The sequence below is a fragment of the Chiroxiphia lanceolata genome, chromosome 5, assembly GCF_009829145.1.
Source record: "Chiroxiphia lanceolata isolate bChiLan1 chromosome 5, bChiLan1.pri, whole genome shotgun sequence".
NCBI lineage: Eukaryota > Metazoa > Chordata > Aves > Passeriformes > Pipridae > Chiroxiphia > Chiroxiphia lanceolata.
In genome coordinates this window covers 22,782,860-22,799,849 of record NC_045641.1, presented here as the reverse complement: position 1 = coordinate 22,799,849, position 16,990 = coordinate 22,782,860, and the positions used below count along the sequence as shown (strand labels likewise).

Here is a 16,990-nt window from a genome sequence, read left to right as displayed (position 1 = left end):
AGGAACATCAACATATTTTGCAGCTGCTTTCACCTTTAGAAAATTAAGCATAAAAGACACAGTAAGTACTTATTACTACAGATTGTACACAATTTCAGAATTATGCACAGAAAGAAGAACAGAAACACTGTGAATCCAAACACTTACAGTGAATGAAACTAATGATGAGAAGAAAGTGCCTTCATCATATCTTGACAATTTAGACAGCACACCTTCTAATACTGAAACAACCTGGAGGAAAAGCACAGAGAGAAATCCAAATGCACAGTATAAAAATTAAGTATTTGGAATGAGAATGTGAATTTTTCATCCTCATATTTTTATTCTTCAGCAGGGCAATGAAAACCGCAAATTTGATCACTTTCTCCATTTCACAAAGCTTTGAAATCAAGGAGAACCTTCATTATGCAGCTTCACCTACTGATCAAGCTGCTGAACCACTGCAGAAATAGAAACTCAACCCAAATTTTCTGCTGAGGTGGGCCTGATTCCAGTGCAACATTGCTGCCTCTAGAACGTGGCATCAAATACAACAGTGTGTGTACCCAGTACGTACTTTGGGTAGAAATTATATGTTATTTTCTAGGACCATAGTTTCTAAGATCACAGCTTCAAAGACAATAAAGCACGATTGCTAAAGGTGGTGATCTTGATATCATGTTTCCCTTACCTTTGCAAGTGAATAGAAACCCAACTCTGATTTCACTCAGCAGTGTAATAGCACTAGAGTTTTCTGTCAACAGCATATGCTACTCCACGGCCAAGAAGGCGGCAAGAAAATGTATACTCAAAGTCTCTGGTACGATGTGGTTTCTCTCCCCTCTGTTGTCACCTGGGATTCTCTGAGTAGTGTGATTCCTCAGTAAGAGGTGTTTTTGCCAAAATTTATTGCTGACCAAAAAAAAAAAATCTAACTAATTGCATGGATTATAGCTTTAATGGTTCAACTCCCCCAAATCAGCATACAAATTCCCTTTGCATGTCCCTCTGTGATGTTACATTGCTCAAGTAATTCATGGTATATAACATAAAATTCTGTCAGCTGTTGTATTCATGCACATTTCTTTTACACATATAAATTGCTTTTCAGTTTATATAAAGATTGATTTAAAAATTGTCCCTTGCTCCCAACACAGTCATTCCCACAACCATGAGTATCATTTTATGAGTGTGAGGATAGAACAAAATTCCATCTGGCATGCTGTTAATGGGCACTGTAACAGTGTCACAACAGTGTCACTTCCAGAGGAACTGAGATCATCACTTTACAATAAGCCCTGCTCTTAACAGTTCAAGGAGCAGGAGCAAGTGCAAACCTACATTTGTCATTTATCAATCCAACCTGTCATATTTACAGTGATTAATTAAGACACCAGTACATAGGTGCCAATCAAAGAATAAATCTACATCATGAGAGAGAGTGGTAGTTGTTTCTGCATCCCCTTTATTACAAAACAGCTTTCTGTTTTGCTATTGCATTCTTGTGAGAAGCTGCTGTTCATACCTTAACTCGTTTTATCTGACTGGCAAGGATTCTTGGCTTCTTTCTGCAGAAAAGTGTTCAACCTTGTTATGCAAAGATCTGCTATGGAAAAAGCTGATCTCACAAACCACATGGTGTCCTCAGCGCTAACATACGGTTCCAATACAAGTGGGACACAAAACAACAGAGAGCAAAACATTGCAGTATGAAGGATCAAGCTTGTTTTCCGAGATCTCAGTGCATGGACTTGTGAAGCTCTAAAAGCATTTCTGTGCATACCTCATATTCTCTGAATTGGTAACCCCGAGACACACTGCTTTGTTTCACTGTTTTTTAACAGTGATTTTTTAAATGCTTTAGATTGGTAAGCCTTGTACAAAAAAATGTCCAGTATAGTCCTTACCAAGTAAAGCAGCATTGAAATGAAAGTTCTATTTTCATTTTCATAAATGACTTGCAGCTAAAAACAATGATTGAGACACTAATTCTACTGGAACACAAAGGAAATAATATGGAGGTAAAGGCTGAAAAATAGTGAAAATATATTAGTTGCAAAAAACGAACACATGCACATTGATGTGTATTTTTTCTGGGCAAAGCCAAGAGTAAAACATCAGCGTCCCGCTGTACCTTCAGAAGCTTTCTGCCTTGAAACAGAAGCAATCAGGATGTCATTGGCATTTCACATCTCCAATGAGGAGACACTGGTTAAACTTCTAATGATCAGCCAATGACATGGAATATATGCTTCCTGTTCTGCGATTTTAACCTCTGGTAATACTATATGTGACACCAATAATGCAAATCCCTCTGTATTGACAGCAGTTGTCTCTAGAATTTCTTGTACACACATTCAGGAGGAATATGATTATTTTCTTCCTTCTTTTATAATCTCAGATTTTAAAAAAGATAAAAATCAAAAGGTTTAAACCTTTAATAGCATGATTTGCTCTGATTAAATTCCCCTTTGTTCTTCTCCCTCTTCAATAACACTAAAACTATAAATTGGAAGGTTAGTCCGCAGCAATGACAGGCAGCATGTAAAACTTGAAACTCTCTAGTTGAATTGTTTGTAGTTACTTTTACATCAAAATTTCACTTATCGGTAAGTGGACACATTTTGCTCAAACTTCTACAATGATTCTACAAAGCCTTCCTCTTCAACTGATGGGTGTCAGTCTGAAAGCAGATTCCTGCTCCTCCCATCCCCTGTCACCAAGCAGTGACAAGTGAAAACGAAGGGATGATGAAAATAGGACCAGAGTTATTTTTTGTCACTAACTCAAATTGTAAATGTACGGCTTATTTGTCCTACTGTGAAAATCATAGTTCTGGGTAGTTTGCAATGCATAGATAACAAAACTTCTTATAAAATCTTTCTTTTCTGTGTCTTCAACCTATTAGGGATTTTCTTTTATATCAAGCACTTAAGACTTTTACTGGAGAAGAGGTGCTACAGAAACACAAGACATTGTTTAAGTTTTCTTCAAAAGCCCTATATCATCTCAAAATATTTTTTCTTATTAAATATAAAAAAATCAATTTAACGAAAGAACAATTTATAAAATATTTTAAATTAAATGGTTTGTGGAACAAAATCTTATTAAAAAGTTAAACTGGAACTCTGGATGTTGTCCATCTCCAAATATAAAATTTAAATACTAAGTGATAGGAAGAAAGTTTTCATGTAAAAAATTAAACAAAAAATAACACATGGTCTTACTTAAGATAATATCAACATAATTAATTCCTACCAGTTCTACTAGCTGCTAGGAGTTCCTGTCTATAACAGAAATACAACAGACAAACTTATCTGAATAGGAGGTTGCACAGAAATTGTTTATCTAATGCGTTACAAAATTTAATTTTGTAAATTCAGTATCATTTGCACGACTGTTATTTAAAAATCATACTGTTGTCCCCCAAAATCTCACTGTGAATTGAAAAACTGTGTGATATTTAAAGACATCGCCAAAGTTCAACAATTTTCCGCTTTATTATAAATTAAAACGTAAATAGTTTTACCTTTGAAACAAGAAGTGAACTAATTTCTTTAACAGTTTCTTCAATCAAGTCATCTATTTTTGAATGGTACTGTTGCTGTATTTCAAAAGATAAAGAGGCATTAGCATGTATATAAACACACACTTTTGTCACAAGTCAGAAATGTGCAAAGCTGATAACCTTGCCAGATCAGATTTACTTAAAATTATAATTTTGAACATCAGAAGAACAAACCCTTGAAAATGATCCACCCAATCAACACTTTCTTACATTCTGTGTTGAAAATTTTCCCATGTACACTGTTGAGTTAAGCAGCTAATGGGGTTATTATTTAGATGAATTGAGTTCTTATACTTATTCAGGCAAAGGAATGTGAAGGATACTTTTTGTCTTCTCCTATATAATTAAGGTGGCCATGTATTTTTTCTAAAGCGTTAGTTTAGCTGGAGAAGCAAAAAGACTAGAATAAGATTTAATTAATACAGCATTTCATGTCTGACAACTCTCATTCATAAGTTATTTTAAATGTCCTCTAGAAATAAAATGAGCTCCAATTGTTCATCCTAAAAGAGCCTTTCTGTTAGCACAGTGAGCCACAGTTTATACAAATCTTACAATATGCTCAAGCAAGGGCAAAATTAAAATTTCATCAACAAAGCAGAATAGATGGTAACAAATTAATAGGCCATAGAAGGCATAATAAAACAGACTTCATTTGCTTTTTCATAAAGAAGGTGCCTTTAAGTAAATGCTTTTAAAATAAATCCGAAAGAGTTTTTAGATAATGCTACAGAGTTCCCTCCTGAAATTAACAGGAACTAGGGATCCCATTCTGTCAAGGAGGCACATCAATTTAAACAGTAATTCTTCCTTTAGAAACATTTATCTGGCAGCAAAGACTGTCCCCAATAGCCACTTCACAGAAAATGTGACTTGTAAAGACTAACCCTATCTTAATAGTTCAAGGCTACTTGGAACAGCTAGCAGCATAATGCTCAGAGTAAAAGTACTGAGGTCAGTGTAAACATTAGCCTAACTTAGCAGCTGCCAGCTGAATAGTTTTTAGAGTTCTAAGTTTTTAAAGGCTGTTTTTATTCTGTCTCAGAATTGCCACACAAACCAAAACAGTAAATCTGATCTGCTTAATATATTTAGGAATAATTTTCTAAATAGCACAGATACCAAACCTGGATCTGAATTAAGAGAGAAGAAAACTAGGAGTTGTGTTTGCCCACATATATGTATCTACTATAGGTACCAACAACAAATACATCAATTTTTGGGTTTAATTTTTTTTAAAGGTTAAAATAACTTGGGAAACGTGAACACAGAACTCAGACAAACATAAGGAAATATACTGGAGCAGTGAAAGAGTATATTAGAAATTCATCAAAGAACTTTCTACATTTTCAGATACATTATATTCCAACCATATTAATGTCTCGACCAATATAATATTGTCTTGATCTGCTAAGGACTCAAATCATTGCAAACTGCTTGTGACATCTGTTGCTTACTCAGTCTTCAGAAGGCAATGCTTTCTTACTCTCTGAAAACAATAACCAATTATTCTCCCACTGATGAATGTCGAAAACATACATATTCCTATGATCCAGGAAAAATCAGTTGTCCCTCCCAGAAACAGTCTGCAGCTTTACCTCCATAGTACATTAAATTAATGGACCTATGTATGTAAGATCAGTTCCCATATTTTTTTTCTGGTACTTTTTTCCTTTTTTTTTTTTTTCTCACCACAGAGCAAGTGTAATTTTGTAGAAATGGAATATAATCAGTAACTTCACTTCTGACCATGGAAAAAAAGAACAGAGTCAAGTTACTCAAAAAACACAAGCTTCCAAAATTACAACATTTGTTTAAAATAATTTTTCAATTACTTCAATCTGATTTTTTTCATGATTTATTTTGAAAATCATGAGATCAGAAATACCTTAACCCACTTCTCCCCCATGCCAACTTATGGTAAAACAGCCACCCTCAACGAAACAAAACTTCAGATCCTCTTGGAAGATTATTTGACTCCAGAATAAAGGCTTTAAGACAGCTGAACTTTGAGCAGACCGGCTGACAGTGCAGGAGGCATCATCCCGAGCAGGCAAAAGGAGACTCTGTGGAGAATGAGGCTATGCCATCTGTGTTCTGCAGGTTGTTATAGAGGTACTGGTGTTGCCTGTCCCCAAAGAAGGCTGTGCACGTGTGTGCTTGCAGTTTACTGCTTGTACACTATGTGAAAGATGAAATGGCAGCATCAGCCTCATATAAAGAGTTGTTAGTTGAGGTTACTTCTGATGAGCCTCACTGAGAGGTGAAAGAGTCTAAAACTTTGTGACATGGTAGAACAGGACACTGTGTCTGAAAAGCAGCAGAATGAAGAATTCATCTGGAATCATCTTAGAGGATGAATAAGGAAAGAACAGAGAAGCTGATGATCAGTCTGTTGCAAGGGCAGACTGTAAGGGAATTCTGAGGGCATGGCTAAAAAATTAACATGAAAAGCAATATTACCATTTAAAATAAAAAGTAGATGTTAGTATTCAATGAAAAAATGTAAACTAAAAAACAGTGAAGAGACACTTACCCATTGACTAGCAAACTGGTTCACATCACAGGAAACCAAAAGGAAAAATAAAGACAACAGGGTATAACAGGAAAATGATGAATGTCTCATTGAATTAAGGAAAAAAAAAAAGACAATTACATAGAATATGCTAACTTTGAAAGATCACTCAATGAAATGAGGAGCACAGTACAGAAATGCAAAAATCAAATGACCAAATAATGTAAATGTGTGCCTAAAGCAGACATACTTTTTTTGTTGACAAATTCTTTTTTTCCCTCTCTCCAAAATCAAATCAAACAAATTACAAAACAAATTACACTGATGATGCATTAGCACAGAGAGAACACTTTTAATTTTACCCTGGTGGTCTTTCCAGTCTATATAGTATATCCTTTCATTTCATGCATTATTCCTGATGAGAATGACAACATGGGAAGGACAGTAGTCACTGAAGTTTTCATATCCTTTGAAAGTACATCAGTGCTTCACTGTGGAGTATCTATAGTCCTGGCAGCAGACTACTGCCAAAATTGTCCCTGTCCTTGGAGACCAAATAAAAGAATCCCACTAAATTACCTGATTATTTCTTTCCTCTATTTTCAGGATATTCATAGGTCTATGAGCCATTTAAAACTAAACTTTCCTCATTTGAAACCTACCTGCAAAGGACAATATTTTGCTTCTATTTTACTATTGCAAAAGAAGCAGGCTCTTTGTTGCAATCCAAGAGAAATTCCTGGAAGGGCTGTGAGCCAAGAAATCCTCTGAATGTTCAAAAGACCCACAAGTCAAAGGACATAAACTACAGAAGCCCTCTGTGTGTTCTCTGGTGGAAGATGAGGTGTTGTGTCTTGCATGACGCCTGTAGGGACCAGTTGTACAGAGCTATGTGGTGCATTTCAGTTAGTTTGAAATGACTCTCCTAAGGACTGTCTGCAGTCTGAGATGTTTCAGATCAACCAAACATAGGAATTAAACAGACAAAATTCCACTTACCTCTTGCCCCCCATCCAGTATGCACAGTTTAGCTGTCTGTTTTTTAGCATCAACTAAGACGTTAAACATTGTACATAGAGAAGAAGGGATACGCAAGTCTGTTGATTTGTTTGTCTTTTGCAGTTTGAGTTCAAATGCAATTCTTGTTCTGTATATTAAAATACAATTTGCAGTATGAGTATCTCTGATAATTCTGAACAACCACTGTACAAATGTGTAAATCTTACTAAACATGTTGGCTTAACAATGTACATGCACAGGAGAACATTTTAGAATTAAAATTCGGTAAGTGCAGAACATCCGCCCATTCAATAAACAATTGCATTGGTGGTAATCTCAAGGTTCTGCAGGGTTTCAGTGAATTCAGTTGAACAATAAAAGTATTATCTTCTTGCCTACTAGATAACAATATGTTTCCTTGTATGATGACTAAAAACAATTTTAAGCAATGAAAATACCCCATAATTTTTCCAGCTTTTCTACCCTAAAATGCAGTTCATCAATCAAATGCTTGCTTCTAAGAAATATAATGAAAAAAATTCTCTTCTGGCTTTAATACAAATGAGAATTTTAGACAATAAGTTTATTATTAAGAAAATATTAGTATTTATATTAAAAATTAAGACATATCCAGAGACATGTAATACAAACTCCCAGTTTTCTTCTCAGTGCAAATGAGGAATAATATCATTAAAATATATTATAGTTCAGCACACATAAATATAAAAGTAATGTTTTATTCCCACCCTTATTTTTGAATGCAGGTACCAGAAATTGACATGATATTCTCAAAACATAGGAACAGAAGAATCCTATTTCCATTTTAAAAATTCTTAAGATCATATTAATATCACAAGAAGAGTTAGAATAGAATAGTTTCATTGTTCTTTTCTGAGTTGCTACTGTCTAATCTTTATTACCTGTTGTACAGTATCTCTGACCACACTACAACATAATTAGTGTATTAAGACCAGCATGTTATGAATTAAGTCTAAAATATTAATGTATTTTATGTATTGATACTAGGATTATTGTGTATTAGTAATTAAACCATTTATTGCCAACAGAATCTTCTTATTGACTATGAAATCAAGCAGCAAAGGTATCAGGATTGATATCAAAGACCAAAAAACAACCCATAAAGAATGTGTCTTGTAATGTCTCTGTGATAATAATTCTGTTCCCAGCTTTTGGTTGTGACCTGGCAGTGAGCCATTTTTAGCCTGGTTTGTGTATGCCATTAAAATACACACAGCCAAATCTGTATGATGCAAAGTTTTAGACAATGGCAAAATGTGTTGCATTTAGATACAGCTCAAGAAAACACGACTCTGCATTTTCTGTAATTTCCAGAAATTTAGCACTATAAAACTTAGTTTCAGTTGGATCTGATGCCTTAAGACCCTTTTAGTTTTTTTGACTTTGCTAATTTTTATAAGCTTTATATGTAATTATAGTAGAAGTAGATTTTAGAAGTAGCTATATTGTATTCCTCACCCTTTAGCACCCTTTAGTTTATACATTCCTCAACCCTCCTACCCCATTCCATGCTCCCTATATCAATCCTACCCTGAATTCAGTAGAAATGTTTAGTCTCTTGTCAAGGCAAGGCCTATGCAGTTTAGAGAACACTCATATCTTGGCCTGAACAACAGAACTGGGTGACCGTGTACCCTTTGTGCTCTGAGGATGATGAGAATGATGAAGAGGTGAGCCCAAAAAGTCCTCAGACTCAATTCCCAGGGGTGGGCCCGGGGCGGACCAGAGCAAAGGCTGTGGGATGGGCAAAACTTGGATTGGTCAAGCAGTATTATAAAATGTAACATCTCAGGCACAGCCGGCGCGCGTCCTGTAACATCTATGCCTTGGCATAGATGTTTCCTTATCTTACCCTCAATTAACTGCTCCTGAGTTTTTTCTTAGCACCAGCTGAGCTGGCATCAGATTTGTTGTTTATTGTTTATTTACTTGTTTTTTTACTGTTTTTGTTTATTGTACAAATGCAGAAATGTTGTATATTCTTTAGTTTGTAATATATTTCTTAAAGACAGTACTCTAAAATTGACAAATTAAGTAATATTATTAATGGAATATAAAGAATAATGTGGTAAGGGGGGAGGGAAATATGCAAAAAGAAAAATTATTTCTTCTTGTAGAATTCTGAGATCTGTTAATATTTGCCACAAGTATGGAATAGAAAAAAAATATTTGCTTTATTCACTTCCAAGGGTCTATTCACAACACATGTAGAAATTTAGAAATTCTCCTTGGTATTTCCTATATGTTGCCAAATTGCTAATTGCCAGATGCTGGGAAATACACAAAAATCATGATCTCTTTAGAGTTGCCCTGTTTCCTGTGACAGGATTCTGGTACAGATACACCTCTGCAAGCCAGTATGGCTGTTCCTGTGCTCATTTTCAAATCTCTCCCAATTTTTAACTGATCATTTCAACTGTACCTTTTAACGCAGGCTTCTATCATGTCAGTGGCCATGAGTTTAAGTCTCTGCTCTAAATGGTGGGCAAATTCTGGTTCTGGCCAGTGAAGATCAAAAACAAACATCTGTAGAGCATCCAGTTTCCAGAAAAGATCTTCTGATGTAGCTGATCCATTGCTATAAGAAACAAAACAAAACAAAGCCCCCAAGAAAGAGAAGATAAATTTGTTGATGTCTATCCCAGTTGCCACAGAATTATCTAAGGTAATAAGATTTCCCTATCACACCACCTTCCTCCTTCATTTCCCTGTATTTTTTAGCACAGTTGCTCTCACTTAAAGAAATGTAAAAATAGTAATGGAAAACTTAAAATAATTCCTATTAGGGTGAAAAAAGTAAAATTTTTCTCATCTGTTAGCTGAGAAATATGACAAGCTAGGGAGGTACATGGGAAGTTGGGGAACATGAAAAATGAAGTAGCTCAAAGTTTAGATCAAGACAGGAAAAATATAGGGTACAGGAATTATTAGTATTAAGGATCTTTTCAAAACAGTGAAGACAGCATATACATTTTCTTGCCTTCATAACTCTGGTAGATAAGTCTATCAAAGAAATGAGGATGCTAGCAGTAATATTGTAAAAGAGATACCCAGACATATAGTCCCTTGATAAATGCTCATTAATTCTAACTGAGGGAATACCATCAGATCCATGTGGAAAAAAAACAAAACAGAAACTATTCAAAGAAATTTGTGTGCATACAAAACCAGGGCATTAATATGGTTCTATGTCACCTCAGATTGTCCATATAATTTTAAAGTTCTTCTTCCACCTTGGACAGACTGATAAATTTAAAGAGAATTGCTTGTGATAAAATACAACAAGATGGCTAATTTTAGCAGTAACTACAGTTACAGTTCCACTGTCAATGCAGATAATTTACATTTTAATGATGTATTGTACTGCAATGCCTGGCTTACTCTTTAGGATTACTACATACTATGCAGTATGGAATTCCAGGATGCTAGTGACACAAGCAACCAAACTCCACCTGACAGTCCCAATTCAGATCCAAGTAGTTTAAATACATCAGTAGTGCCATTTTGTTTCTTCTGCCTCATGACAAAAGAACTGAATTATCAAAATGTTAAGTGATCCCACCTCTCATGGAAGGAATCAGTAAGTGCTGAGTATACTCAGGACAGAGCAGGGTCTGATTCAAAAACAAATGAAAAATCAGAAAGCACCTCTAATATCTGACCGCCTAATGCACCCCTCAGACAGTAAACAGCACCACCATTGGTTCACACCAGGTTAGCTGAGGCAGTGGGCAGTGAAGTGAAGCAAAGCATAGCTCATGTTCAGGGCTCTGAAGTGGCAGCATGGATGCAGCAGGAGCACCGCTTCGGTCTCACAGCATCCACCACCTTCCAGACCCACCCGCCTGCCCCCTTGCCCTACTGCCTTAACACAACCATAACTTCAGAGCCACCGTTGTCTTCTGCAGTGTTGCCTCAGTTCCCAATGGGACTGCCAGGGCAGGTGAAGGGGACAGCCAGTAAGGGTTGGGCAGTGGGTGACAAGCTGGGAGCAGGGGCGCCCGCCTAAGAGACAGGTTGGCTCTGAGCGACCAACTCTGGCTTTGGTTTTAAATGGCACAGGTTTTGATATCTCCATGATGCATAGAATAATATACCAGAGTTTCAGACACAGTTTTTAGTTTAGGCTTTTTTGGTATCATGTATTTTTTTCCCACTTATTTTAAACAGTAATTGTTAATTTTACGTTGTATCATGATCCTGAAAGAAAACAGCAGAAACAGGAAAAAGGCCCACGGGACTCCTAAGATTAAAACTTGTACATGGATATTACCTGTTAAGGTTGAACCTGAACAGGGACCACTTTCATACATCACTAGGTTTAATTAAGGAATAGAAGGGGAAAAAAAAATCAAAACTTCTAGCAAATTTATAATCCTGTTGGACTGTTTCTTAAGTTATATGACAAGCGAATATTGAAGACGTCATTACACTTGCTGTGTGCACTGGCAGTAAATGAAGCTGTAGACGCTACACTATGCACATTAACTGATTCAAAAGTGACTAAGCCAATTTTTGAGATGACTGGGATAAAAGAATAAGATAAATCATACAGTGACAGAAATTGGAACAATCTCAGTATTTATATTACAGTTGATAAAAACATGTATTTTCTAGAAAACACATCATACTTTCTCAAGAAACAGAACTAACCATTTTCATCATCAGATCATACAATTTAACTGCTTTTTATTCCTCCATACTTTTTTTCTTTTTCGCCTAATGGAATTCCAAAGGAAATTCTTTAGGACTCAGGAGGGCTAATGTATTCATAATAACATAAATGTATTCTTATGCATGTTTACTCCCTAGTAGCCACTTAATTTTGTTTCATTAGACTACCAAATTAAGTTTTGCAATTATAATAATGTAACAACAGACACAGGTTCACAGAAGACTAATTCATACTGTGAGAAACACTAATTCATTCATTTTCTTTTAATATAATTTTTATCTCCCATTCTTCAATTTTTTATTCAGCATTGTCTAATGACATTTAAATTTGACTAACATATTATTCAAAAAAGATGTGGAGGGAAAATAAAGTGCTACAACAGAAACTGTTTGTTCCTGGTTCACACATCCAGACACCAATGTCTAATTTATTTGTTAAATGCTGCAGAAGAAGAGCTAAACTCAGATTTTACGTCCTCCTGGCTGCAGGATTAATTCCTACTTTTTCTTTTTTTTTTTTTTTTTTTTTTTGGTGAAGGGACAGGACACTCAGACATTCTCAGCTATTGGAAGTTTTTATTTGAATGCGTATGGTAAAGCCAATTCAGTCTAATGAATGGAATAATATTGCTCTACCAGGAAACTGAACTGATACTCTTTCATTAATAACTACATTTATTAGTTATTTATGGTTTGAAAATTAAGCACCAACTCCACTGCTTTGCTGGTCAAAAATTAAGCTTTCAGGTAGTATCTAGTTGTCCACTCTTATTAATTAGATCCTGGTAGTAAGAGAAGCTTACCAATGATTAAAAGAGGTAAATATTATGCCCATCCTGTTAAATTCCCATTTTTTTCTAATGGGAATTTAACTTTGTGTTTGGTTATACTTTGACTGGGAGAGTGGACCAAGTATCTCCAGAGGTCCATTTTAATCTAAATTATTTCTTATGCCTTGCATCATACTGAACACAGCAAAAAAAGATCCAAGACATAACATTTCTCCAAGAAATATCATATCAAATCTGGGAGATGCACACAGTCTTCTAAGTAATTCAGTTATCCACTGACGGCTGAGAGGCAGCTTCCCACTAAGCTTGCCAAGTACCTAAGAAGTAGCAATTAGTCAAATGGTCCACTAATAAAGCACACTTTCTGGAAAATATGCAGACACATGGCTCCAGAGTAGATGTAGAATAAATAATTTCTTGCCTAGATATGAAACTCCACAGGGTGGCTTGGGATATAATAATATAGAAGAAATATTAAATATCTAAAACCACTCTCAATCAACCTCAAGATTCAAAAGCAGCTGTCTTCGATTCTTCTACAATTTACCAAAGGCCAATGATGGTCATTTTATAAATTACCAAATTTACTGTTTTTTTAAGGCTACTACTGAGATATTACCCTTAAGTGTTTAGTGAGGACTGTTTACAGAACAGGGCAGCTCTACATCCTTTGTGAGTCCCCACCTCGTGAGCTCCAGCTTTACATTCTGTATGCTGCCTCAAGATGTATGTTCAGGGCTCAGAAGGTCACTTGAGAATTTCTTCAACAGAAGAGGATTTTCAGTAATTTCAGAGTCAGTTGCACTTAGCCCCATCTCTCTACTTTCCACCAGCAGATGAGGGGAAGGATGAAGCAAAACTTTTGCAAGAATCTTGCAACTTATGTAAAGTTCCTCAAAGACACTAGGGGTAGAGTTACCCCATGATTTCTCTTAGTTTAAGAGTGTAGCAACCCAAGCATTGAGCAACCAAAACACATTTCTTGAGTTTTCTTTCTTACTGCATATTAGTATTTTTGGAAGCAAAGAAATTTCCCCCACAATATACATTCGTCTTCCTGAAGGCTCAAAAGGAACTAGCCACATTCAAAACTTCTACAGAACGTAAATCAGCCAGATTTCACTAATCCATCAGTCCTATGGCTATACTTTTAAATACTCATCCTTAAAAAAATGCAGACCATGGCCTCCTACCACTTTACTGGAGGTAAGCACTATGACAGGAATATATGTGGCACTACAGATAAAAGCCCTCAAAACAGAAATGAAACGTGGCCACGTGACTCCTTCAGCATGCATAAAGACACAGAAAGGTCCAGCCTGAGAGCTCAGACACATTCAGATCAGCTCCCTTCATGTCACAATCAGGGCACTGGGACTGCTCCAGCTGGTCCCTTCTGGTCACTGGTCACTGATGGTCACTCATTATAGCTGAGCCATAGCAGGAAGAATATAGCTGACACATTTCCTTTGATGCTGCCTGGTGGAAGACAAGAGAGGACTATTTTCTTATAAGCATATATCTTATTCCATATTTCCCTGGCCTTGAGTTTTCCTGAAGCTGATGTTCTAGACTGGCACCAGGTAGCAACAGACAACCTGTATCTACAGCATTTCTGGTCACTGAAACTATGTCATATCTGCACTGAAAATAATAATATATAAATTAAACCATAAACAATTAAAATCACTCACAAATCTAATTAAAAGCCAGGTTCAGAACAGTCAGATAAATTAAATTTAAAATACAAAGAGCAATTTAAAGTTGTACATCTGAATTAATTAATAAGTAAGGAAAAAATCCCTCATTCTGGCTGAATAGAAGCTTTTACAGAATATTCAAACTTTTTTGCTCTTTAAAGTTATCTTCAGCCAAATGGAATAGTAATCCACACTGCTCTGCTTGTCTAGCCAAGGTGTCCTATGAGTTGTCCTCTCCTGAGACTAATCAAAAAAAACAGACTACTACTCATAACAATTTTCCCTTTTCATATCTTGCTTTCCAATGTCCAAAAAATAACTGAAAATGAGGTGATCTTTCTAAATGCTGTTACAAGCAGCATATATTTACTGCTACAAAACAAGGGGAGAAAAAGGAACAGTTAATTAAAAATATAAATAATCTCTGCCAGCAATGTTCAAAAGAATTGTAGCAACTTTAAAGTGAAAGGGGGAAAATCTATTTTCATCAATAAAGCACACAAAAGGGATGCCTAATTGCGAATGTATTTGCACTTCTTTCTCTTCACCAAAGTTCTTAGGTAGGCACATTACAGCTCTATTGAATATGAAGGTAATTAACCATGAACTCAGGAGCATGGACATGAACATTAGTAAAGTTTGAGGAATATGAAATCTCTTCCTATTACAGACAAAACAGACACAGGACTTTGATAAACCCATAACTATAACACAATTGGCTCACGGACTGCTTTTTCTCAATCTTTTTGACTGTAGATTCTTCATTGTGTAATTCAAATTTATAACGATTAATTGGCCAAAATCATCACTTTCAAAGAGAAAGAGGGAACTCCAGCAGAACTTCATGTATACATAGCCATCTTCTTGCCAAAGCATCAGCTTTATGGCCAAGATGAGTGATTATGGTGAACTGGAAAAGGAAGACTTGGAGGAGTCAGTGGAGAGAAGGAGCCACCTGGGATGACTGACAAAGCATGGCCTGGGCTCCTGAACTTAGAAGCCTCTGCTGACTATATGTACAATACAATGTGCCACTCTAGTCCATTTAAGCTGCATGTTCATGACATTGAAAGTGAAACCTGTAAGGAAACACTAGATTTTGCTTAACAGGTATTGGAGCATAGGTATCTTCTATAACCTCCCTGTTGAAGAATTTAACTATAGGAAGAAGCTTCGTTCCCCCTGAAAAAGATGGGATGGGAGAAGTGGGCAAAGAAATAAAACTACTCCTTTCTTTCACATAACAGTGAAAGTAAACCACTTCTGCTGGAAGGTGAGACACCATGGTCAGCAGGAAAAAGGAAACTCCTTAGCACGGGAGAAGGAAAACTGACTTGCAGTGCCTTTGCTTTTTGATTTGATACAAATACATGGTCATTCTGAGAAGTTACTTGGCTCTTCAGTAGGATGTAGGTAGGCTGATTCTTAAAATACTGCCTGAATACCAGAGTATTACAAAGGTAACTTAATGCTATGTTCAATCAAGATTGTCAATTCATACACACCTTGTGAAATATAAGCTCAAAGCTCTATGCTTATGGAAAAGCAACAGGAAGAGGTGCCTACATCTGAGCCAGCACGTTCTTGAATGCTGTGTGGGGTGGCTGAAAGGAGATGAGGACCTTACAAAGGTCACACTGCAGTGGGGACACTACACATCCCCACTCCTTTTGAAAAAAAGCAGAATGACAGATACTGCTGGCAAGTAGTTACAGCATATGTCAACCTCACTGTTCACCAAATGCTATGACAACTTCACTGATTAGTTTAGGATTTTATGCACACTTTGTCATACATATCGTGAAACTAAATACCAGAAAACGTGCAAAGAGGATAAGGCCATAGCTTAATTTCACTATACTTGCACGTATTTTGACAACACAGTCTAGCAATTTATTGCTGCACCAAACCCTTCATTTAAGAAAGATCTACCCCTACAATCCTCCAATCAGAATCTGTATTTATTATATAATGATTATAAATTCAATATTCAGAATAGATGAATATGAACCAGCTCTTAACTCTGAAAGCTATTCTTCAAAAAAAAAAGTGACCCTTGAAAACATGGGGATAACAGAAAGGAATTTGAGTTGCAGAAGACTGATTAGTTTGTATTGAAAGAGCTGAAATGACTTGCATAACAGGAGAAACCTAGCATTATTATAGTAAACACAAAAGGTATCACAGCTGAGGATTAAGAGGAATTTTGTCAGTTTTTAGGGGAATTTACAGCAGAACAACAATCATAATAAATCCTTTGTACAAGGATTCACATGTAAAAGATGAGGGATAACGAGTTTGAGTTACTTTGGAGGAGATTCTGATTGGAAACAACAGGAAAATTTTTCACAATGAGGATAATCTTCCACTGTAATAATCCCTCCAACACCCCCCCCAGGGAAGTGGTGGATTCCCCAACACTGGACATTTTTAAGACTCAGCTGGACAGAGTGCTGGGCTAATCTAGACCATGCTTTTTAGAAAGGTTGGACAAGATAATCCTTGAGGGCCCTTTCAATATGGTATTCTATGATTTTATGAACTCTAGCAGAAAAAGATGTAGTGCTTGTTAGGAGCATTTACAAACTCATAAAACTTGAGAAGACAATCTTGGCTTGAAGTCATATTATCAAGCTTTGTGTCTAGAAGGTGTGTTTTTTGAAGTCTTTCACAACTTTTTCTGAAATAAGGTTCTTGAGCCTTTCCCTAACGTACATGAATGTGT

At 36.1% G+C, this 16,990-nt stretch overlaps 1 protein-coding gene across 19 annotated transcripts in view; it reads right to left on the bottom strand.

Moving 5' to 3' along the window:
- Positions 1–16,990, bottom strand: part of CADPS2 (calcium dependent secretion activator 2) — a 295,682-nt gene that overhangs the window by 32,411 nt on the left and 246,281 nt on the right. For 12 of the 19 annotated variants that reach the window (XM_032687472.1, XM_032687480.1, XM_032687475.1 and 9 more), the window contains 5 exons: positions 9,523–9,678; positions 7,062–7,209; positions 3,509–3,583; positions 148–231; positions 1–33 (listed from right to left, as the gene is read on the bottom strand). In XM_032687472.1, the coding sequence (XP_032543363.1) occupies positions 1–33; positions 148–231; positions 3,509–3,583; positions 7,062–7,209; positions 9,523–9,678 (496 nt within the window). Of the gene's footprint in view, positions 34–147; positions 232–3,508; positions 3,584–6,083; positions 6,099–7,061; positions 7,210–9,522; positions 9,679–16,990 lie in introns of all 19 variants that reach the window. The other 7 variants (XM_032687469.1, XM_032687479.1, XM_032687471.1 and 4 more) reach the window with 1 other exon arrangement.